At 42.7% G+C, this 25,286-nt stretch overlaps 1 protein-coding gene across 2 annotated transcripts in view; it reads left to right on the forward strand.

The window, feature by feature from the left end:
- Positions 1 to 21,948: 21,948 nt before the first annotated feature.
- Positions 21,949 to 25,286, forward strand: part of NEBL (nebulette) — a 252,787-nt gene continuing 249,449 nt past the window's right edge. The window contains exons 1-2 of one of the 2 annotated variants that reach the window (XM_085050564.1): positions 21,949 to 22,202; positions 23,209 to 23,303. In XM_085050564.1, coding sequence (XP_084906690.1) covers positions 22,134 to 22,202; positions 23,209 to 23,303 — 164 coding nt within the window. In that variant the 5' untranslated portion in view covers positions 21,949 to 22,133. The remainder of the gene's footprint in view (positions 22,203 to 23,208; positions 23,304 to 25,286) is intronic. The other variant, XM_085050563.1, reaches the window with a different exon arrangement.

Here is a 25,286-nt window from a genome sequence, read left to right on the forward strand (position 1 = left end):
TTGCTTCAGCGAGACTTCACTCACAGCTATTTTGCACAGTCAGGGCAATTTAGAGTAACACTGATGAAAAAAGGAAATCTCTTGGGGGATGGGTGTGTGTCCTTTTTTCCTCATCAGATGCATTATTTTTTATGGCAGAGACTATTCAATTTTGGAATATATCTTTAAAATTCTTAATCTCATTTTCTATTGATTCAGTTTAAAACTGGGTCCTTTTATAAGTAAATTTCAAAGAAATGTCCTCATTTTCCTTTCTGGACTTTTATATCATTATGATTTTCTTCTTCTGCTGGTCATGGTAATGTTACCAACAGGTGCAAGTGAAAAATGGATTCTGTATCTCAGCACCTTTATGTAGTGGTTGACCTGGGCTGGATGCCAGGTGCCCAGCAAGCTCCTCTATCACTGCCCTTCCCAGTGGGACAGGGGAGAGGAAAGTAAGATAGAAAACAACTAGTGGGTTGAGATAAGGCAGCTTACTAAAGCAAGAAAAAAGCAAAAGTTTGTGCACACATAAGCAAAAGGAAAAAACCTCTACTTCCAATTGGTCGTTCAGCCACTTCCTGGGAAACAGGGCTCAGAACACATAGAAATTGCTCCAGAAGGCAAACATTGTAAAAATGAATGCCCTCCCCCGAAACGAAAACAACATCATCACAACACAAACTAAAAAATGGATGATTTACAAAAAATCCACCCCTTGACCCATAACCACAAGTACAACAAAGATTACCCATGATCATTCTATTCTCTGTCGCTGTTGAGCAGCTAGCAGAGTAATGAAGGCACCAGTTCTCAGTGGCAAGAAGGAATGACCTTTATTGTTTTGATTTCATCACATATATAGAGTTCTCAAAAGTCACCCAGATTGGTCAGTCAGAAGCCTTCCCCCAGGCCTGATTGGCCAGGCCTGCACTGTCTAAGTTCTGGGACACTGTTCCAATAACATCCAAACTTTATCTTTATTTATAAAATACAAGAAGAATTCTCGTGGGAAAAACCTGTGCTAGCCACAATTCTCTAATATTGTTCAGTGCTTGTTTTGACCATTAGCTCTCCCAATTAGTAGCTTTATTTCAAAATCCTCATGGTTTGCATGCATTGTCCACCAAAAAGACTGTAGTGGGTTGATGTTGGCTGGATTCCAGGCACCCACCAAATCTATCATTTCCCTCCACAAGTGGACTGGAGAGAGAAAAATATAATAAAGAGCTCATGAGTTAAGGACTGGGAGAGATCACTCAAATACCATCAAGGGCAAAACAGGCTAAAACTAAACAAATTAACTGAATTTGTTGCTAACAAAATCAGAGCAGGATAATGAGAAATAAAGTAAGACCCTAAAAACACCTTCCCCCCACCCCTCCCTCCTTCCCAGAACCTGAGGGAGACAGGGTATGGGAATTATGGTCAGTTCATCACACATGGTGTCTCCCTCTGCTCAGGGAGAGGAGTCCTTCCCCTTCTCCACCCTTGGATCTCTCCCATGGGAGACAGTTCTCCATGAACTTCTCCAATCTGAGTCTATCCCATGGGCACCAGTCCTCCCCAGACTGCTGCAGTGGGGATCACTCTTTCATGGGTGAAAGAGCCTTCAAGGACAGGCTGCTCCAGCATGGGTTCCTCTCTCCACAGACCTCCCATGGGATCACAGCCTCCTCCCAGGCACTCCCCTGCTCTGGAGTGGGCTCCTCCACAGGCTGCAGGTGGATCTCTGTATCCCTACTGACCTCTGTGAGCTGCAGGGGCACAGCTGCCTCACCATGGTGTCACCATGGCCTGTGATGGAATCCCAGCACTGGTGCCTGGAGCACTTCCTGCTCCTCTTTCATCCCTGACTTTGGTGTCTGCAGAGTTGCTCCTCTCACATGTTCTCACCCCTCTCTTGTCTGGCTGCAATTACATCTGTGCAATAACAGTTTTTTTCCTGGTTCTTAAATATGATATCGCAGAGGTGTTACCACTGTTTCTAATTGGCCCAGCCTTGACCAGTGGCACACTGTCTTTGGAGATGACAGGGATTGGCTTTGTTGGACATGGAGAAAGCTCCCAGCAGCTTCTCACAGAAGCCACCCCTGTAGCCCCCCTGCTACCAAAGCTTGGTCATGCAAACCCAATGGAGGATGACAAAGATGCATGTGCTTTTTTAAATGTGATTTTTAAGTCCACTTACTTGTAAGTGTTAAAACCCACTGACAAATTTCACTGGGTGAAAATAAATGGTGAGTGATCTCACCAGATGAAAGAAGCTCATACTGCAGGAGCAGATGGAACCTCTGTCCACAAAATTGTGAATCAATTCTGTGGAAAGACTGGTGAACAATTTCTGAAGATTACCATGCTTCTGAAGGTTTTCCTTGGCTTGGGGAGAATTCCCCAGCCCTGAATCTCCCATGCCCTCTGCCTGCTGCTGTGACAGACCTGCATATTGGGGTGATGACCTGCACATCCCCAAGATTCAGAAGAGTGGGTATTTCATCTTGTAAGCCTAAGATTACAAAATCTTCTGCATTTGCTGTAAAAAAAAAAAAAGAAAAAAAAAAGAAAAGAAAAAGGAATTTTTGATTCTTGGGAACTCCAGTTAAAAAAATAAACTCAGTTAGAATCAGCTGTTAGAATTAGGTAATGGGATCTGCTGGATCAATGGGTCTTTCAGCAGATCAGACCTGAAGCAAATAATAAAGGTTTTCAAAGGAACTTTGATGAATTTAGTGGAGTTTTCTTCAGGTTCTATTAAAAACTTCTAGATGGAGTCTCTCAGACATGTGCCAGTGAATCATTACAACAAGGAGAAGCATTACAACAAGGAGAAGCTCATGCTTAAACGAATCTGCTCCAGTTATGCAGTTTGCAGGATCTGGGTCAGCTTTTCACTTCTGGAGTACAGGGTAGTGCTTCATCCACCCTGAAATATCTGAGAACAGGCATCAGTGACAAAACCTTATGGTTAGCTAGTGAGCTACATAATAAGTTAGTTTTCTTTGCTGTCCAGGTTCTTCACAGCCTGCTCCTACACTACTGTTTCTACCAGACCGCATTTGTGCCTCTGAGGAATCTACTGCCCTTGTGGGTCACTTGCTTTTCAAACAAAGTTCTTTTGTTCCTTCTCTCTTGCTGGAATGAAGCTCACATTGATGTTCTTAAGGTCAACTTTTCAAACCTTTTCTTTCCAGTAACGTCTAAGAACTTTAGTCTGTTTCTGAGTGTGTGTAGGTTATTACATCTACCAACATCTTCTCATTCTGTTTTCTAAATTTCTCTTATGCATTGTCTGTTGCCTTAGATTGCCAAGTACCTTTGAAATCAAATGTCTTTTGAATTTTTTATTTGTTTGGAAACTCATAAAACAGAATCTAGAACACTAAATACCATGAACATGTATTGCAGTCACAAATGTCAACATTATCCCTTTGTGATGTGCCCCATTTTGTGATTGTGCATTTTCTGAATATTGGACTGAAGATCAGCTCAGAATTAAACCACAGTGTTTTGCTAACTTTCCTAATCCTTATTTTAATCATAATTCTCAAGATTCTTTTTCCCTTAAAAAATTGTGCAGGCTGTCCGCTGCAGACATTTAGATCTTTGCTCAAAGGCAGAGAAATCCTCTTAGACTTAATTCTTCTTTAAAAAGAGGAACTAATGAGCAACCACAATCTTTCTGGATTTAATATACATGACTCTACCCCTGCAGAGAGACAGGTTCCCTGAGTACAGCTTTCCAGACCAAATACCTAGAATCATAGAAGGTGCTGAGTTGGAAGCAATCCATGAGGATCATCAAAGTCCAACTCCTGACCCTGCACAGGACCATCCCCAAAAGTCACACCATGTGCCCAAGAGCATTGTCCAAATGCTTTTTGAACTCTGTCAGGCTTGGTGCTTTGACCACATCCCTGGGGAGCTGCTCCCCTGGGTGTAGAACCTTTTCCTAATATCCAACCTAAACCTCCCCTGACACAGCTTCAGGCCATTCCCTCAGGTCCCACAGAGAAGAGATCAGTGCCTGACCTTCACGTTTCCCTCATGAGGAAGTTGTGGAGTGCAATGAGATGTTCCTTCAGTCTCCTCCAAGCTGAACAAGTGAAGTGATCTCAGCCACCCCTCCTCTGGCTCCCCTGTGCCTGCAGAGGCTCTACCTCGGTGTTTCCTTGGTTTTCATAAGGGTATTCGTGTTTGTCTTCAAGTCATCTGGATTCTGGAGTTCCTCAGCCAAGCTGAGAGGCCCATGCAGAGCACTCCCTGTGGCCCTGCCCTCTCTGGGGCAGAACTGGAATCTCTCCAGAGTCTCCATTTGAAGCAGGTGATCCAGCCTGCCCAAGCAGCTGGTACAGCCATGAGCCCTGAATGTCTGTGATCAGCAAAGGGCAAACCTTGCTGCCCACTGAGCTCCACAACAGACTTTTCTTGTGCTGTTCATATTTATGATTGCTCTGCACAATTTATGAGACCAGAGTAAGATACACTTTTAGCTTTCAAAAGTCTGGGAATAAGATATTTTTTCCCCCCCAAAAGCCGTCTTTAAAATTCAGTTTATAACTTGCTGGGTAGTGTTTATGTCCAGTACAGTATCTTATCAAGCCTTGATGAATATCCCTGTCTCTCCACATGTTGACTAATGAGAAAGCTTTACCCAACTTTATAGAGCACATGTTGCTGATTTGTTAGGACTGGGCAGGATTTAGGCACTGTACCACTGGCTGAGTGTCTGTAATTACATGGTTTTTGAAGAAGCATTAGCAGTGACATTCTGAAAGCCTGCAGCTGCTACCAAAAATGAAACATTTGCATTACTTTCAGTCCAGTACTCTGAAACTAGCACTAACCCTCTCAATGCCACTCCTTGCTGAGCGCACACGCAACTGCTAGTGAAAGGATGGGCTCTTGTGTTCAGGGGAAAGTGCAGCCTGAAATGGGTGATCTCAGCCTCTGTGTTGAGGCACTGCATCTCTACTGGCTCACGTGAAAGAGATGTTAACAGTCAGGAGAGGAAGGAAAACACAAACATGCACACTCACCTGGCTGCAGCACAACAGTGTCGTTTCCCTCTTGCTGTGTAAGTGTTGCAGAGAAGCTGCAGCATGGTTCAGCACTATGGGAGCCACCAGGGTTGCAGTGGGGTAGGTGAAAAGGAGCCCATGCCAGGGTCTTTCCAGCCTCCCCTTGGAAATCTGTGCTTATATTTCACTCTTCAGAAAATGTACAATGGCACAAGTTATTTACATGGAGATTCAGCATGGGCTTTATTATGTAAGCATGTGCTGTCTTCCCTCTAACTCAAATTTCGCTTGCAGAGAAAATGCAGAAGGATTGCAGACACACATGAACAAAAAATCCAAGTGTCTTCAGCTATCTAAGCACTACCGGGTTTTGTCAGCCTTCTTAGACCCTCAATTTCATCTTCCTTTCCATTCTTTGGCTATTCTTTGTCTGTTCTTCTGTCTTGGTTGTTAAGGCAGAGCTACTCAGAAGAGGTTCTATTCTGTTACAACTTCCTAGTCCTTTTCCATCATCCTTAAAGCTTCCCCTAAGGATTACTGAGATTTAATGAATTTTTCAAATTTACCATCAACTTGACATGCAGACTCAAAATGTGATTCTTGCAGCTTAGCCACCACTTGTAGTCAACTTCAACCAATTGTGTAAGTAAGTCAGCCCTGTTCACAGTTCTGAGTTGATAATTCTGTGACACTGCCTCTGTGCAGTATGTGACATTTGCTCTGAGTAAATGGCTGATTCATTCTATGTGATACAGAGCTTTTATAAAAACAATAATATTTCTTGGTGCATAGGTCGATAGATGGATAGATAGATTTCTTGCTGTCAAAAAATACTAAGAAAAGGGAATTAATTTTCTTACAGCTTTATTTGAGAGATAATGATTTTTAACAATTATTTAAAGACAGGTTCTATGAGGCAGACATTTAAATCTCATTATTTTTTCAAAGACTTCCAGTAAGTATGAGAGACCATGACAGTGGAAGATGATATATCACACTCTGAGTCAGTTTTTGAGCAGTCAGTCCAGCATTCTATTTGGAGCATGTTCCATGGCCATTCTGCATCCCTCAAAAATATATTTGCTAGATTGCAAATAATAGGCTGATCAGTTAAAATTCTTGGAATAAAAAGTTGGTACTGCATCCACTATAATATTATTTGGGTGAAAAAGCCCTTTCCCAAATTTTATATCATTACTTTCTTAGAAGCAACCTAATTCAGTAAAAGGACAAGGTCAGCATTTTTTTTCCCCTTTCCATAATTTCTCTGAACTTGTCTGTAGTGTCTACTGCATCTTAGATGGAGGCATTTCCATATTAGATAAATTGCCCCAGTCGCTGCAGACTGATGAAGTGAATGCTTTTTCCAGGAGAAAAAAAGAAAAGAAAAAAATTTTTCTCCATCGCTTTCACTTGATATTCACCAATATTTTAATTTATTAAAGAGAAGAGCTTTAAATGTCACAGTAAAATCAAACAGTAAGTGAAATCTAGTGGCCACACATTTTCTACTAAGCAAATATTTAGTGTACTTAAATTTATGTGTCTTTCTCAGGTTATTCAGGACATCTTATGCAGAAAGCACTCATTGTTTTGGGGGGAAGTAAATAAATTCATTCAAGCTCCATTATGGACCTTCAATGCAGAGTGATACTTTTACTACTATTTCTCCTTATATAGAGAGGATACTCAATTAATGTTCTCTCCTACCAGCATTTCCTTTGGGTAAATGCTTTCTGTTAAAAAGCAATCAAAAATATTAACCACCCTTGAGATGTTAAGTAGTAGTGTTCCAATCTATCACTAAAGTGGCAATGCTGGGCAGTAGTAAACCTGCAATTTTCAGTGTTGAATGGTACATGGAACAAAGTCGTGTGAAATCCTAAATTATGAGTAGTCATTCATTATCTTCAGTGAACCTTGGGAGCTGCTGGAGTGCTGCAAACATGAATCATTATGGCTATAATGGAAAAAACAACATTTAAAATATTTTTTCCCCTCTGAATAAAACGTTTTCATCTTTTCCAGGAAGACATGCATTTTAAAAGTCTCTTTACACTTACTAAAGCTTCCAGAAATGTAAATATACCTTTAAGATCACCTAAGTAACTTTGCCACTGCCTCCTTACAATTAAAAAAAACCCCAACAAAATACAGGAATGAAAAAAGCCAGAAGCCAGTTAGTCCTCTCTTCAAACAACTGATATCTTCACTGCTTCAGTGACTTGGAAAATTGTGAAGCTATCTAGCTGAACCTCTACATGACTTGTTTACAGACCAGCTGGGTTTTAGGATCTTCTAGTATTTAAATTGAATTTCACTTGCCCTTTATATATAGTAGAGCCAAATACTGATGTAATCTTAAGTAATTAGAGGAAGTCTTTTAAAGAGAAGACAATATTTTAGCAAATTCACTGAATAAAAGATAGTCACAATCTTCATTCCAATGCAGACCATTTTATCCAGAGAAATCCCTTTTCCCAATGCCAGAACTACTCATCACTAAAGGCCACTGTAAGTTTTGCAAGGCAGGATTCTGCTTCAGCCCAGTTTTCCTTCCCTGTGCCCTCAGACTCTCGTCCTGCTGGTGGGGCTCTCTGCTCTCCTCTGGCATGGCCCAGACCCACCCTGGCTCACTTCCAGCAGAAAGGCACCTGAAATGCCAAGGAACATCCCTCCCATGGAAAGCTGACACTGTTAACACGAGGAGCCACCTAGTCAAGGCATTGGGCTGAAACCATTCAAAAGATTGACCAGCCCCAAGGTTTTGTCTTGAGGCAGGATCAGTACTATCTGTATTTTTCTTGACAGAGTTTTAAAACAATGTGGGTTGGAAGGGATGCCATTCAGACTCTCACCTGAGGTGTGCTGATTTCAGCACTGGCTAAAAACTTGCAATGCCTGGCAAAGACAGTCACTCCATCACAACAGTTTATTTCAGTGTTTTACTGTCCCCACTCATACACATTCTTCTTAACAACTAACCTGGATTTAATTAATTAATAAAACCTTAAAAAGTTTCTGACCTTTTCTGTCTTGATCCAAGAAATCACTGTTGACAGGAGAGGAAAAAAAATCTGTTTTCAGTGCTATAAGAACAGCCAGTTCCACACAATGTAGCCCAAAGCTTGCCAAGCTTAGACATTTCTTAATCTGCTGTAGTCATGAGGGCTGGATATGAGCTGAGATTTCATTATAATTAGTTCTCATTATTTTGTAACAAATATGTTTTAGTTTCATACATACTTTTATGCTGGTACTTTCTGTTATTCTTTATTAACAATACACATATATATTTCAGCTCCGTAAATTACATTTGATTATTATTATTATTTGGATTAAGTTGCCCAAAGAAAATGTGTGGTTTGTGTTTCAGGCTATTTGGTAGGCTAACAGAAGGTTTTGACTTACATTTGGAACAGTTTTCGGGTTAGTTGGTAAGAATGGCAAAAAGAATAAAAGAAATTTCACATGACAATTATTACATGCAATTATGAGGATATACTTGACAAATTTTGGTATAATTCTAAGATCTGACAGCTTGTGGGTTTTCTGATCTATCATTAGTTGAGTAGATTAACAGTTACAACTGCAACTCACATGCAACAGAGTTCTTTCTTTAATGACTTTGCATATTATTTTCCTTTTCAGGACCATAAAGAACTTTGCAGAGTGCTGTGTTAGAAAAATTATGCCTAGTAAGAGGAGCATATTTGAACTGAAAGCCAATTAAATATAACAAATTTCTGAGTATGGATTTCCTGATTTTTTGCTTTCCATTATGCTTGCAGTTGAATTGTGTTTTTATATTTTCTTCTAAAAATAGTGTTGTGATCTCTTACCAAGTAGGACTGCAGAATAATAAATAATATGCTGGATCCATCATGGCAGTCACCCTCCCACTGCAGAGGCACTCAGAAGTTACAAGGGGGAGCACAAAGACATGAGTTAAAAATACCTTGTGGACTAAATGACTGATTTGGTGCCAAGGTGATTGTGATGTTAGAGTTGGCCCTGCAGCCTCACCAGTTTAGATACACATGTGCAATTTCAGATTTACTTATGAGGAAGGTTTTCTGATAGGATATAACTTTTGATCTGCAGTGCAATCCTGCCTTATTTAACTGGATTTATGGAGGGTAGATGTACTGTAGTTATCCATCATGATATTTATATATTGACCTCAATACTTACCCCAGTTGGAATACATGCTGAGCAATGGAAATCTGCCAAGTGCCAGTCCAGAAAAGGCTATAAAATGTGGCTTTTGCTTAACTTATGAAGAGCCAGACACAGCAGGTATTGTGGCCCTAAGTATGTGGACTGAGACAATCTTTGTGAATGATAATTGGTGGGGCATGTATTTTTTACATCAAAGAAATGTAAATATCATGTTGTCATTTCCCTCTTTAAGTCATTTGATAACATCACATTGGGGAAGTTTACTATTATCTGTGTTTTGTTTGAAAATATTGCCATATTACAATTTCCAGGGTGTTGCACTATTAAGTTTCCTGCAATCATGAATGATTTTTTTTTATGAAGAACCTCTTTGAAAGCTGGCTTGGAGTGGTTAACATCTATTTATCAGGATATTATGGATAAACTGTTCTAAAGTTTTTCTAAAGTAATTCAGCACAATAGGATCTGAAATGGCCCCTAGAAATAACAGAATCCTAGAATGTTTTGAGTTGGAAGGGACTACAAAGATCATCTAGTTCCAACCTCCCTGCCATGGGAAAGGACACCTTCCAGATTGCTCACAGTCCCTCCAGCTTGGCCTTGAACATTTCCAGGGATGGGACATTCACAGCTTCCCTGGGCAACTTGTTCCAGTGCCTCACCACTGCCACAGTAAAGAACTTCCTCCTAACATCTCATCTAAACCTACACTCTTTTAGTTTAAAACCATTCTCCTTGTCCTATCACTACATGGCACTGTAAAAAGTTGCTCTCCAGCTCTCCTGCAGGCTCTCTTTAGGTACTGGCAGGTGCTCTATGATCTCCCTGCAGCCTTTTCTTCTCCAGGCTGCACAGTCACAGCCCTCTCAGACTGCTATAACAGTGGAGGTGCAACAGCTCTCTGATCATCTTCATGGCTTCCTCTGGACTTGCTCCAATGAGTCCATGTCCTTTTTATGTTGGGGGCTTCACAGCTGGATGCAGCACCCCAGGTGGGTTCTCACAGGCCCAGAGCAGAGGGGGAGTCACCTCCCTTGAACTGCTGCTCACACTTGACTTGATGTAGCCCTGAAGATTTCTGGTCTCCAGGCACACACTGCTGGGTCATATCAAGCTTCTTGTCCACCAACACTCCCAAGTTCTCCTCAGTGCTGCTCTCAATCCAGTCTCTACCCAGCTTGTACTTCTGTCTGGGATTGCCCCAACTCAGCTGCAGCATCTTGCCCTTGGCCTTGTTGAATTTCATGAAGCTGGAACAGGTTCACCTCTCAGGCTTGTCAAGGTCTCTCTGGATGTCATACATCCCTTCCCTCGAGCACATCAAGGGCACTGCACAGCTCGGTGCCATTGGTAAACTTGCTGAGGGTGCACTTGATTCCACTGCCCATGTCACCAGAAAAGATGTTAAACATCTTGTCCCAATACCAACCCCTGATGAACACCACTTGTCACTAGTCTCTATCTGGACATTGAGGCACTGACCACCATTCTTTGAGTTGGCACTGAGCTGTCCACTGCGTGTCCCTCCATCATATACATCACTCCAGTCTAGGGACAAGGATATCATGTAGGACAGTGTCAAATGCTTTGCACAAGTGCAGGTAGATGGTGTCAATCACTCTTCCCACATCCAACAACACCATAACCCCATCACAGCAGGCCACCAGACTGGTCAGGTATAATTTGTCCTTAGAGAAACCACATCAGTTGTCACAAATCACCTCCTTATTTTCTGTGTGCTTTAACATAACTTCTAGGAAGATCTGTTCCATCATCTTTCCAGGCACTGTGGTGAGATTGACTGGCCTGTAGCTCCCTGAGTCTTTCTTTTCTTCCCTCTTTTAAAAATGAGGATTATATTTCCCCTTTCCCAGTCAGTGGGAAATTCACCAGAGTGTGATAACTTCTCACATATGATGGACAGTGGTTAAGCCAAATCCTCCACCAGTTCTCACAGGACCCATTGATACATCTAATGAGGTCCCACAGACTTGAGCATCCTCAGGTTCCTTAGATGGTCTCAATCTTGATCTACTCCTCTAATGGGTGGTTCTACATTCTCCCAATCCCTGCCTTTCCCTTCTGTGATGCAAGTGGTGTGGTTGGAGCACTTGCTAGTGAAGACTGAGACAAAAATGTTGAATATCTCAGCCTTCTCCATGTCCTCTGTTACCAGGACTCCCATTTCCTTTCAGAGAGGGGCCCATATTTTTTCTAGTTTTCTTTTCATCACCAGTGTACCTGTAGCATACTCTCTTGTTGCCCTTGATGTCCTTGGTCAGGTTTAATTCTATCAAGGCTTTAGCTTTCCTAACCTGATCTTTGACTGTTTGGACAATCTGTCTGTACTCCTCCTGGGCTACCTGCCCCTGCTTCCATCCTCTGTAGCTTCCTTTATGTGTTTGAGTTTATCCTGGAGTTCTTGACATTTTTTCCAAACTTCCTTTTTGTCAGGATGCATTGCTCCTGAGATCAGAGGAAGTGATCTTTGAATATCAATGAACTTTCTTGAGATCCTTTTCTCTCCAGGGCTTTATCCCACGCTACTTTATCAGGGAGATCCCTGAGGAGGCCAAAGTCTGCTCTCCTGAAGTCCCAAGCAGCAAGCTTGCTGTGTCTCCTCCCTGCCTGCCCTAAGGATTTTGAATGCTGTCATTTCATGTGGCCACTGTATCCCAGTCTGGCCTTGAGCTTCACCTTCTGCACCAGCACCTCTGTCCTCTCTTTCATCAGAATTAACTGTGATGAAAAGAATGATTATACCTGTGCAAAATGTCATCTCAGCAGCTTCCTGTCATTTTCATCAACCGGTGCTGTGAAAGGCGCTCATGATATTTAAGGGTGGTGTGTGGTGCCAGCGTGTAACCAACCACACACCTTTCTGTTTATGCTAAAGCCCCTCCTTAGTGCAAATTAAATAGTCTATTGTATTTAAACCCTAATCTAGCACACACAGATATTAGTAGAAGAGTTTCAGTTAGTTTTAACTAGCGTTGGGTCAAACCCAAGCAGTCTAGCAAACTGTGTCAAACATTTCTTTGGGCTGAAGACTTTCCTCTGGGGGTGTGGCTAGCACAGTTTTTCCCATGAGAAGTTTTCTTGTGTTTTGTAAATAAAGATAAAGTTTGGATGTTTTTGGAACAGCCCAAACCACACCCCATGGGGGTAGTCTCGGGCTGGTGTTCCCAGATACATTCAACCTTTACATCTGCATTCCAAGGCACAGCAGCTATCCACTAGCTAGGCCTTGCAGAAAAGAAGGCAAAGCCCTTATAGCTCTTGCCTCGCTTGCTTGCCTTTGATTTGTGATTGTCCAGTAAGAAAGACTGAGAGGGTCCTAACTGATATTTGGCATTATTTATTGCCATCTCTTAGCAGAGTGACTGGAGGCTGAAAATCAACTTTAGGCTTAGATGCCTGCAAGGATTGCATCCTTCTCCAGCCCCATTTTAATGCTGAGAGTACATGTGTGCCTGTGGTAGAGATGGGGAGGAAATTGAGCCAGAGGGGAGTGTGTTTAAATTGGATTGTGGTAAGAGAAAGGAAAACTAAAAGGATTTCCTCCTGCTTTCCACAGATGATGCCGTTCTGGAAAACCTGATGGTTCTGAACCATGTTTCTCCGAACCACCTCACAAACAGGAGCTTCTAAGGAGAAAAATGGGATCGGGGGCATCAAGGCATGCAGTCAATTAGTAGCCACCACACTGTCATCACAGTCTGGGGCAGATGGTTGGGAGGTAGGTGTGAGTTGATAGCCACTGGTGGGTTTATACCTAATTCATATTGTCAGAGCAAAGCCCTGGTTTGGGGGAGCTGGAAAAAGGACAGTAAGTGCTGTGGGCATACTGATAAATTTGGGAAGCTCTGTTAGAAAGATTGGGCTGGTAATTTCAGGGCTGTGGTGCTAACCCTTCATAAGAGAGTTCTCTGCTCTGAGGCAGGAGATGTGATGTGCTGCCTCATAAAATTGCTGCTGCAGGAACAGGGTGCTCTGACTGCCTGACAGTCTCACCAGCAGAGGTTCTGAAAACCAAGATCTCTGGGGTTTTTCCTCCTTCCCTTAATGGACCAAGAATGTCCCTCTTATGATAATGTGAAGTGTACTTGCAGCCAAGCCAGCCCGGACAGTCAGACTATTTGCTCTGCTGCTTACAGCAGGGAAGGGGTGGATACAGCAGAACCACTAGGACTTTTACAAGGTGAATGAAATGAATGAAACATTCTGTACAGTGCAACTACACAATAATTCCCTCTGGATCATGTTCCAAAACTTTATCCTTCACATGGCAACTCACTTGCTGCTTGCCACTATGTAACTTTAGAACCATTTAACTATGCTGTTTTCCTTTATTTACGGTTCAGTAGTCAAAAGAAAATTAACTGGTGTTTCTGCAGTGTACCAATATTTGTGCTCTGCTTAATGCTCCATATAATAATTGCCTTTCCTAAGATAACATTTAAGATAATTCATAGAAAGCTGTCAGGGAAAAATGAGAACTTCACACTGAAAATACTCAATTACATGTCAGAATATTTAATTTATGTCAAATGTTGCTCTCCGTTTACTTTTTGAGTCTAAAGTTAATGTGCTAGCTGTAATTCTAAAGGTAAAAGGGAAAGAAGTTAAGGAGTCCACTTTCAAAGATTTTCTTGGTTTTGTCTGTGCCTTTGTATCATATCTAAAAAACCTCTCCTCCAAAATGCAACTTTATTGAGAGTCTTTCTCAAGGTCTAGACTACTCAGATGAATTTTTGGCTGAACAATTAGTTCTGTTTCTTGCCTTCTAACTTTTTATTCATGAGCAAGTGCAGACACCTGATGCTAAGAAAGGCATATGCATCTTTTCCATGACAGTGGCATTGGGTCGACTATTTCTTATGTTGTCCAGTGCACAGAGGAAAGAAATAAAAATAATAGCTTCAGACTAAAAAGATGAAACAGATTTAATTAAATACCTATATGCACAACAAAATTTCTATTCATAGCACAACCATATCAATTAAAACAGTCAAGATGTTTGAAAAACTTCCATGGGTTATTAATTTTCTATTGCAGTTGTACTTAATTTAAAATAAACAGGAATAAATTGTGTATTTCCCTGTTCAAGGCTTATATAACCCCATATGATAGTTCTGTATTTAGGAAGATTGTAAAAATAAGAATTTGTTGTGTGCCAGTAAAGAAGCCTATGAAAATACACTCCAAAAGATGCTGGAGAGAGGACACTTTGCCTCTAAGTTATTATTCATGGCTTTTCAATGAAAGCAGCAGTGCACCAAGCCACAAACAATGCCCTTCAGGTCAGAGAGCCATACAGTGGTGAGGGTGAGGGATGGGTCTGTCCTGGCCATTTGTTCCCAAACTTTCAATCATTTGAAGATCTGTTTTTAAAAATTCAGGTATAAGGAAGAACTTGGTCACATTCTTAAAGTGTCTGAGCTGAGCTCAAAGTGAGATGGGCTTTGTTAAACCTACTGCTTCTTGTGCTTTTAGCAGTTTATCTCCAGGTATGTTCAGGAAGGTGAATTTTCCTCAATCCTCTCTCTTACTCTATCAGCATTTTCTGCAAGCCCAGCACCAGGAGCGGTGCTGCAGAAGCCAAGTTGTTGCTGGGAGAGGAATATCACCGATCTGTATTTTTTTCGTTTGTTTATTTTTAGATTATAATTTTTAAAGTTTGTAATATTATATTTAATAGCCTTAGAGCTCATAGTGTCTGCGCTCAAAACAGAAAACTTAAAAAGCAACATAAATTGGAAAATTGCTTACGTTGAGGTATGAGGAAATTTTACTTCTTACTTTCTGGAAAGGGATTTTGCTAATATTTCCAGGAATTCTGCTGGAATCCATTGTTCTTTTCAGCAATGCAGCCATGCTGCATTGTGCATCCTCCTCCTCTTTTGCTTCCTGCTATCCCCCGGTAGCTGGAATTGCTTGGCAGACTGCAGCCTGGGCCATCCAGCTGTGCCTGGCTGTGGGGTTACAGGATGGGAGAGCAGGGCTGCAAATGAGTGTGATACAGGTCGAGCTGCAGGGGAGGGAGTTTGGGAGCTAAACGTGTGAGATTCCCTCTTGATGTGTGAGATTTGGCAGGTCTGCACTGTGAAGGCATAATTTTAAAATCTTTCTAGAAGGGTTGGAAACTGAGATTCCTCTGAAGCCCAGAGTTAAGCTTGTTAATGATTATGTATCTTTATTACAAGAGGTTATTTCTGCTGGCGATGGAGGGAACATATTCCCTGCAATACTTCCAGGCCGTCTACAGAGTAAGTGTATTTAGTTGCTCTGCACTGGTCACGTAACCTTTTAAAACATTAACTTAAAGAATCCGGTCTAATCACAGCCCAACCCTTCCTGTACTTCACTATGTTGTTCGGCTGAAAAAAAAGGAAACCTTATTTAAAAAGCTTTATAGCCGAAGTTCCATCTACGTGTACTGTTTATTTAGGCAGGAAGCTACTCAACTACTATTTTTGGAAATAATGGGAAAGTGGTTGCATAGGCAAGAGCATGAATAATGGCATTGTTTTCTTTTATTCAAAGCTACCAGAACCCTCTCATTAGGTTTTAAAATTCAGTTTAGGACCCTATCTCTATCTCTACATTCCTATTTTTTTCTCAGGCTAAACATAGACCAATGAAAAAAATGCACAATTAATAAATAACCTTTTCATTCTGTTCAATCTTCATAAGCAAAACCAAGTAGCTTTAGTAATAGTAATAAGTGTTAAAACAAAATGAATAATTTACATTCTGTCCTTCCTTGGCCTACAGTCCAGCACAGAGTCTTTTGTATGGGCTGTTTCAGATTTGTTGTCTGTAGTGGTAAAGTTTTTGAAAATCTCTTTGAATTGAGATTAAGCAACCAGTTTTAATTCTTGACACAGGATGCAGGGCTGACTGAAGACAATCTTCTTCAGCTTCTCCAAGAGCCCTGATGATGTTTTTCCATTCGTGTATCAATTACTTGATGAAAAATAGTTAATTTATCAAGTAAAATATGTAGACTTTTAATCCCCCCATATTCTTATTTTTTATGAATTTGTTTTTATTCCTGCAAAACTTTGTAGGAATACTAATTCTGACTAGGAAGGGAGGTAATGACAGAGCTGGTAAAAAAATTCCTAACACATTCAATGCAATATACATAAACCAAACATGTTCACTCCATTTACATGTCTAGAACATCCTCTAAGCTGTTACTGGGTTGAAAAATGCAGTGACTGTAATAAAGAGGAGGGAATTATAAAACAAACAAAAAAATACTAACAATGTGTATTTATTCTAAGCTCTGTCACTGAATGTGGATATTTGGTTTGGAGGCTTCCTGATTTCAGACTCCTTTCTATGCAAACAATGCTTTGGGTTCTGCAAATCCCTCACCTTGATCTGGAGATGGAATGACAGACTGAGTGGCTGAGCTGAGGCACTGGGACCAGTGCAGCTCTGGCAGTGAGGAACACTCAGGCTTGCAAGGTTCATGTGAAGGGTGTTCAGCACCCTGGCCTTGGAATGCATTACTGAGCCTTAAGTCAGGTTGACAGTTTCTACCTTCCCAGGTCACTGAAGACACAATTTTCCAACATATTGGATGCATGGTTACAGCTTTCTAGGAGTGTTCATGTGCCTCCATCTCTGGGCATACCTGCCAAAGCAGCTAACACTCACACATGCACTGCTAAATTCTCAAAACACCTCGTGTATTGCTATCCACAGAACTCCACCTGCTTTGTGCACCTGAATTATAGATGCTGTATGCTTCACTAATGCCAGATGCTTTTCTGCAACACATACATATGCACAAAGGTAATAAGATTTGCACCTGAATGAAGACTTCAATCTACTTTTTGCTCATAAATCAGCTATTTTGAGGCCAAACAAAAGCAAATGAGCTAGTTTCTGTTCAGCATGATTCTAGTGACTGGCGCATTTTTACTAAGCTTATTTTTCAGAACACGAAGTGAAATTACTCAGGTATCCTGAAATATCCAATTAATAAGGCAAAATCTTGTCCCCATGCATAAAATAATAGAAATTTCCACTGCAACAAAAAACCTAAGAGAATAAGAGTCCCTTCTTCCAGACAATTCTATAGTCCATCCACTGGAAGTGGCTTCCCAGGAAAGTGGCCACAATACAAAACCAGTCTGAGTTGAAGTGTTTGGCCAATGCTCTCAGGTACAAGGTGTGGTTCTTGGGGAGTCCTGCACAGGGCCAGGAATTGAACTTGATGATCCTGATGGCTCCCTTCCAACTCAACATATTCTATGATTCTGTAAGTCACACTGACCTTTCCTTATTACGTTTTCATCTGTTTGTAACTATATAGCTGTTGTGGGATGCAGTATGCAGTTTGCATGCTTTTTGAGTGAAGAAAAGAGAGCCTAAGAAGAGAAAACACTGTTGCTGATTGAATAACCATTTTTATTATAGTATTTCATTACCCTATTAGATTAATCCAAGCAGCTAAGGATTGAGTAATTCTGAAAATGCATATTGAGATTCGAGTACAGAGTGGATTTTGGATCATATTGCAGAAAATAATAAAGTCTAAACATTGTCGGGTTTGTTTTGGTTTTGGTAGGAAGCTTTTCTGAAGCTGAAGTTGAAAACATGCTTCCGACAACCCTTGCATATGAAAGTATAAATTACCCTTTCACAGTAGAGAATTTAAAAGCATGTTTCTCTAACAGCACCCTGGGTAGCACTAAACAAGGTCACATTAAAGTTGCATTGTTTCTATTTGAACTGTAACTATGCAGTTTCTTCTCCTAAGTGGCTAAACCTAAGCTCCAACAGTACGTGACAAAAATTGGCTGCCAATTCCTGTGCCAACCAATAGTTTGGTTTCCCTTCCTACGTAATTTCGGACAGCCACAGAATTTCACAAAACCTCTCCCAGTATTATTTATCTGTACTGCAGTACTGCTTAGAGACTCCATCTGCAATTCTCCATGCAGTGCCTTAACCATGAGCTCACCCTTCCACTTAAATATGACACAATGCCTATTATCTACTAGAATTAGTACCCAGATGTTACGAGCTTCTTACAACAGTCAGATAGTATTTTTAATACATTATCCTAATTTGTCAGTTATCCCACCTTTTATATCTGTTTAAAGAACAGACCAAGTATGAAAAGTCAGTGAAATACAATAAACAGTATTTTTACAACAGCCCATCAGGGTCTAAGTACATATTGTCATATTTATTGCAGAAAAATGACTGAATAATGATACTGCAAGTGGGGCAGCATCAGCTCTTAATTGGGGCATACTGCATACAGCATTTTTCCCCACAACATGTAAATTCAAAAGTATATTTCTGAATGAAAAGAAAGCCTCATTCTTTGCCATGGAAAGAAGATACATCAGTATGTTTACATGAGCTTCTATTTTGTCCAATAAGATTCTATACAACCATAACTTTGTGAGCAGACTCAATTTGTAGAAATTTGAATGAAAAGACAACGTCTTCATGTGATTACTAAAGGTAGCAAACACTTTCCCTGAGCTTTTACTGTGGCCTGTGAAATGTATGATGACCTGAGAGACAGAAGCCTTTGTTTTCATGCTTTAAGTTCACTTGATGGCTCCAACAAGTCTAAACTCCAGCCATGGGAGATGGACTATAAGGGACCTATTTTGTGGGAAAGAAAGCTAAGGAAGTTCCAAGAAACCTTTTAGAAAAACTAGATATAAACCTGAGATACCTACAAGCCTCTATGGATTGTATCCTCCAAAATGTCAAGCCACCTTTTGTAATCATCATTTTACCCAGTCATAATATTTCTAATGCTGTAATACAGCTGCCCCAGACAGTCTTTTGCACTTGGACCACTGTAGGCATGCTGAAAAAGCATCCATTTGCAAGTGTTGGTAATTTGTACTGCTCAGCTAAACACACACCTTTCAATTATCCAGACTAGATAAACAGCCCTGAAATGTACCAGATGAGAAGTGAAATAACCCGAAGCCTTGGGATGCCAGTTTTAACTTGGCAATACCTACCAGCTGGGAATCAGTGCTGGAACCTAGCTAGAGGTCCATCACCTACCACAGGCTCCATGATTGTAGCAGCAGCTCTTTCGAGTGCAAGGTCTCTGCCCTTCTGTGCTCCATAGTCTTTGGTTAACACCTTTAGTCAGTGGCATGGCAGAGTTGCTGTATTTGGGTTTGCTGGACTTTGCCATTGCATCATTACCTACCCAGAAAAGGGAAAGCCTACTGATGACTAACATTTCACTGCTTTCTCACTATCATGGGTGAAGCAGATTTTTCTCTCCCACTGGTTGTATAGAGCAAAAGAACTCATTTTTCACTACAGTAGCAGCAGAAAAAAGTTGTGATGATGAGGAAAGAGATCTCTACTGTGAAAACAAGGACTGTGATTCAGACACTAATTTCTCCCCCTTCTGAAGAAAACTAATAAAAGTTAATAAAAGGATCCTGAAACAATGAGAACTATTGGGATGCTTTCATACTGCTGAAACACTAAATTCAGATCCAGCTGTAGGTATGCCTAGTGATTTTACTATCCCATTTTTAGCATTGATATTTTGGTTAATAGAAATTTTTCCTTGAAGAGTAAGGTGAGGGATTTCATTGTAATATTGAAAGTGAGAGTAATATTCAAATGATTTTTTGTTCTCATGCAAAGGTTCTAACTGGGATTTAATAATCTGGAACTCCCAGGAATGAAGCCTCTACTTCAAAGACTTCATACTTGCTGTTTGAGTGAGCTGTATGCCTCTAGTTATTTCCAATGGGCTACAGAGTCTTTTTCACCTATATCAGTAAAATCTAAGCTAGGAAAGAATTAAGTCAGCAAAGAAAGATTTTTTTTTCTATGTAAGTAACATTCATTGGCTTTTATTTGAGATTAATTTAAATCAGTCTCCATCCCAGTCCCCAGTACAGATTTGCTGCTCCTCTAAACTGTGTAGCCTTTGCAGAAGGGAGATTGCTTACCTGTGTGCTGGGCCTGTTTCAACTCAGATGGGATTTTAGACAGATCCCCAAACAACAGTTCCCACAGAAAACACTGACTTACCATGTATTCAAGTTACCTTTATCAACATACTCAGATGCCTAGCATTCAGAGTTCCTTGAATAAAAGCCATTGTTCACAGCCAGTCAGACTGACCAGGAGAATGTAAGGTAATCTGTGCAGCACAGAGGTAGCAGATGATGAGACTCATTGCACTGGCACTGCAGGGTGCCTAAGCACCTATTTGTCTGGGAAATCTTAGAATGAGGCCAACTTGGTTCTGAGGTATTTGTGAAGAATTATCATGCTATTGTCACTGAGGAACGGTGAGAAGACAAATCTTAAATTCCATATCAAAGCTAATTTGGTTAACAACAACAAGACCTGCTTCAGGATTTTTGAGAACTGCAGGTTGCTAGCACTGGCTTTGAAACGGACCAGCATGTAGATCACAGGAATGGAAACGGAGTTGGTGAGCACTTTGTCTATTTGCTACTGCACGAGACAGCCACAGGAGTCAACAAGCGTTTACAGGACTGCCTGCAAATCTGCTTTCCTGTTGCTTGCAGCACAGCCAGCATCTCAACATTGAGTTTCATCGGGTGCCAGATGTTTCAGGCTAGCTGAGGCAGAGGCAGCTTTAAAACTTCCATCATGTAATATTTAAAGCCTGATTAGGTGTTTCTCATTTAATCACATATATTATTAATTTCAACGAAATTACTGTTTCTCCCGGTGCCTTTAAACAGCCAGTGAATAAAAGTTGGGTTGCTAAGGCAGAATTATAGCCAAGTATTCCAGTTTAGCTGACTGCATTCTGATTACTTAATAACGCCCAAGTATGTGCAGAATTTGTCCTTGCTGTGAGCCACACAGAGTGTTGAACTACTGAAAAAAACCTCAGAAAAGACTGCGCTGCATTGGCTTAAGCGCTTTCCTCAGCGCGGTTTGTATTCCAGGTAGTTAAAGAAGTCCTCAGTGAAGAAAAACCGCATGAGTTCTTGCTGTACCGCTCCAAAGCGCTGCAGAGCAAGTCAGAAATGACTGCCCAAAGCCTGCTCCGAGGAGCGTCATTTGCCATTCCGGCTGCGATTCGGTTGCCCCGCGGGACCGCTGGTGAGACCCGGCGAGACTCAGCCCCGGAATGGCTGCACCGCCGAGCCCGAAAACTGATCGGGACCAAGGCTGGGGGAGCGCACGGACATTCCGCACCCGCTGGCGGCTCCGGGGCTGCGTGTGCGGCGGGGGGAGGCTGCGGCCCGCCCGGCACGTGCCCGGGGCGCACGGCCAGGCCTCGGGCCTCACTTCGGGGAGCGCCACAGCTCCCCGCGGCCGCGACAGCGCTGCCCCGAGCTCTCGCTCTCCATCTCTATCTCATCTGATCTCCATCTCTTCTCATCTGATCACCATCTCTATCTCCCTCCCGCCAGGGCCGGCCCCGCCCCAGCGAGCCCCGGGCAGGTGCGCCCGGAGGCGCAGCGGGTACCCCTCCGCTCCTCCCCGCCATCTCGCCCTCCTCGGGGCGGCTGCGGCGCGGGGCTCGCCCTCTCCTTCTGCCCTCCCCTCGCTGCGGGCCGCGCCGGTGGGCTTGGCTTGGCTTGCGGCTGCAGCGCGGGGCTCGGCGTGAGTCACCCAGCCCGCGGCGCGGGAGCCGAGCGCGCAGGCACACGGGGGAGGTGGCGGGGGCGGGCGGCGAGCGGCGGGGGCGGCAGCATCGGCTCCCCGCCCGCCCACTCGCACATGCTGCCGAGCCGCAGTCAGCTGGAGAGCCGCTTCCTCCACGGCCGCCGCCGATGACCTCCTCGCCCGCCCGCAGCCGCTGAGGACCCCCGGCGTCCCCGGCAGGGCAGGGGATGAGAGATCGGCCTCCCGCAGCCCCGTCCAGCCCAGCCCAGCCCGCCGCGCCGCATCCTCGGCCGCCGCCGCCCGCCGGAGCCGCCGCCCGAGAGGAGCCGCAAAATGAACCCCCAGTGCGCCCGCTGTGGCAAAGTGGTCTATCCCACCGAGAAAGTCAACTGCCTGGACAAGGTGCTGGGGCGCGGGCGGGCGGGGACGGTGCCTCCCGGGCGTGCCCGTCCCGCTCCCCGCGGCTCCGGCGGGGCGGGCAGGGCAGGGCCGGGCCGGCGGGGCATCGGGGCGAGCCGGCAGGTGGCAAATATAGCGTCTCGGGGGCCGCCGCCGCGCCGGCATCCGCGCTGTCAGCGCCGGCGGGGGCAGCTCCATGTCACCGCGCTGGCGCGGGGCGAGCGGGGGCCGCGGCGGCCGGGGCGCCCTGCGGTGCCCGCCGGGGAATGACGGTGCCCGGGGCCGGCGGCAGCTCCCCGCGGCCCGCCGGGCTCTCCGAGGGATGAAGTTGTGGGCGGCCCCCGCCCGGCTGTACTTGTCGGTGCCTCCCCGGGCTGGGGTGGCTTCGGCTGCCCCTCGCCCCACGGCTGCCTCGGCGGGGACGGTGGCCGGGGCAGCGGGGCGGCGGCAGTCCCGTCCCGCGGGGTGTCCCCGGTGCTGCCGGCTACAGCCCGGCGCGGCCGCTCCGTAAATAACAACAGTGAGGCTGTGACAGATGCGCCAAATTACCGTCCCCGGAGAGGCAAGGCGAGGCGGTAGAAGCCACCGGAGGAAAATGCCGTATTATGTGCTAAATTTAGTGTCTGTGTGGCGTACCAAAAAGCCAGCCGTCACATTAGTTGGTGATTGCATTCGCGTAGTATTGCATTCTTAGCAAGCCGCGTAGTTGTTTTTTTTTTTTTTCCTAACGAGTCAAAACGTCAAACTCCTGCTTCAGTTATCTTTAAAATTATCCTGGCAAGGTCAGCATGCAGGGGTCTTGGCATTCACCTTAGCAGAGAATTTACATTTCTGGGAGTGTTTCAGAAGCACCTTTGCTTTCATGTGAAAGTAATTCTGATTTAGTTAAGAGACCTAGATTACGTGGCCAAAATATTGACATGCAATTGTGTTTTTACGTTTACCATACCCTGACACTGCTTTGAAAACATCAGTACCGTAAGTAATTCCACTTTACATTTATTTACAGTACTGGCATAAAGGATGTTTCCACTGTGAAGTTTGCAAAATGGCTCTGAACATGAATAACTACAAAGGATATGAAAAGAAACCTTATTGCAATGCGTAAGTATTGTAAATGTCAAGTCTTGCAGAAATGCACATGAAAAGAAAACCTGGCCGTGGATATTGTCAAGTAGGTATTGTTGTGCTGTAAAAACTTAATCTAGAGAGAGCAGTGCAGTCTAGAGCAGTTCAGTATCTTTTCAGATGTGGCATTCTACTTGCATTGGTGTGATAGAAGACGAAAATACTTGATTATGATGTGTTTTGGCAATGTTTTCATATCAGATCTGAGGATACAGGTCTTTTCCTCCCAGCATGTGTTGTATCTGGTGCTGACTCCTGCTACATTCATTATTGGCATGCTGGATTACAGTTGTCCATTATGCAGCTCTCTATTCAGGGTTATGGACCTGATCAGCATTTTGTAATAAGAAAACAAAGTGCTTCTCGGTTGTGCAGTTTACCAGAGACTGTATCCTGTTAAAAATCATGACAGTCTGTTGTTAAAACTGTTAGTTGTTCCCATATCTCAGATTCCTAAGCTAGATATTTACAAAATCCTTGCTTCTACTGCTTCATGCTATTTTGCTATTCTCTTAGTTTTTGATTAAGAAAATGGATTAATTTTGGTTCTGTTATACTCTAGTATACTCATGTTGCTTTCAACTTTTAGATTTTCTTGTGTGGATTTTGAAGAGTGCTTTGATATTTGGCTTCCAAATACTGTAGAAGAGCATTTTGGTACATGTAAAAAAAGTTGCTTATTGTTCTTGATGCCATGCTCCTAAAATTTGCTAATTGCATTTCAATGTGTTTTAATGTTTAGAGGCCATTATATCATGCTTTGTTAGAAGGATAGCTCTTAAGATATTGGAATAAAATGTGGTATGATGTTATACGTTATTTGTATGTAGTTATTTTCACCTTTATCTACTTAAAACATGTTTTAAGTGGCAGGATTTTGAAGCTATAGGCTTTTAAAATTTTTCTTCAGAGATATTCTCCCATACTCATCTTAAAATATTTGTTTGATGTTGAAGTGGACAGTCTATGGCTGGCCATAACAGAAAAGTTCAACTGCATATGGTAATTTCTTTCAGGTTAAAATCAAATCCAGACTGTGTCTAAAATACAAGTTTTATTATAAATCTACTATGCTGCCAAACTTGAAACACCTGTTCCAGTGTGCACAGTTGTACTTAGATTGCTTTAGGAGCATATGGAGTTACATATGTAAGTTTCCTAGCTTTCCTTGAAGCGCTCCACAGTGGGTACAAGGGTGACATTGGACCTCTGGTAACAAAGTGTGGTCTGTTGGCAGTGTCACGTGCTGCACAGAGAGCTGTGTAGGAAGGGAGAGCTGTGCTCCAACAGGTGGTATGCTACAAGCTGAGACTACCCTCGAATATTGGCCCTGGATGGGACTCTGCATGTGGTACTATCTGAGCTGCAGTACAGGCTTTTGTACTGTAAAATCCTTTACAGTAATTAAAACCCTGATTACTGTATTACCTATATTTTTGTGGTTAAATTGCAGCGATGAGGCTGCTTGGTCTTCTTCATGTAATCAGATATTTACTTGTACTTAATAAGATTGTTTATAAAGTCTACTCCATGCTGATACATGGGGGTTCCCAAGCTGTGCATATTTAACTTCTGTTGCAGGAGAGTTTTCCATATAAGCAGTTATGGCATGTGGTGTGTCCTTCTCTTGATGGATGAGGGGGAGTAAGGATGATGGATGGATCTGTTATGTACTGTTCAGGTACTATTCTTCCTGGCAGTTGCTTTAATGAGCTTTGTGAGAGTGAGCCTTGGAAAAATAATCTCTTACCTTTGAAACGCCTCTCAGACCTAATGTATGAAATAGGAAGAAGCAATGCAAAACCATTAAAGAATTGTGGGGGGTTTTTTCCATTAAAGAAGAGACAAAATGTAATGTGTGATATCAACAGTGTGCATTTTGTTCTTAACTTTTAGTAAACTAAAGTTTGGTGGGATTTTATTCCTTCCCCCTTTTTCCTAAAGAGAAATTTAATCAGA

Source organism: Lichenostomus cassidix, chromosome 2 (assembly GCF_008360975.1).
Source record: "Lichenostomus cassidix isolate B80296 chromosome 2, HeHo_3.0, whole genome shotgun sequence".
NCBI lineage: Eukaryota > Metazoa > Chordata > Aves > Passeriformes > Meliphagidae > Lichenostomus > Lichenostomus cassidix.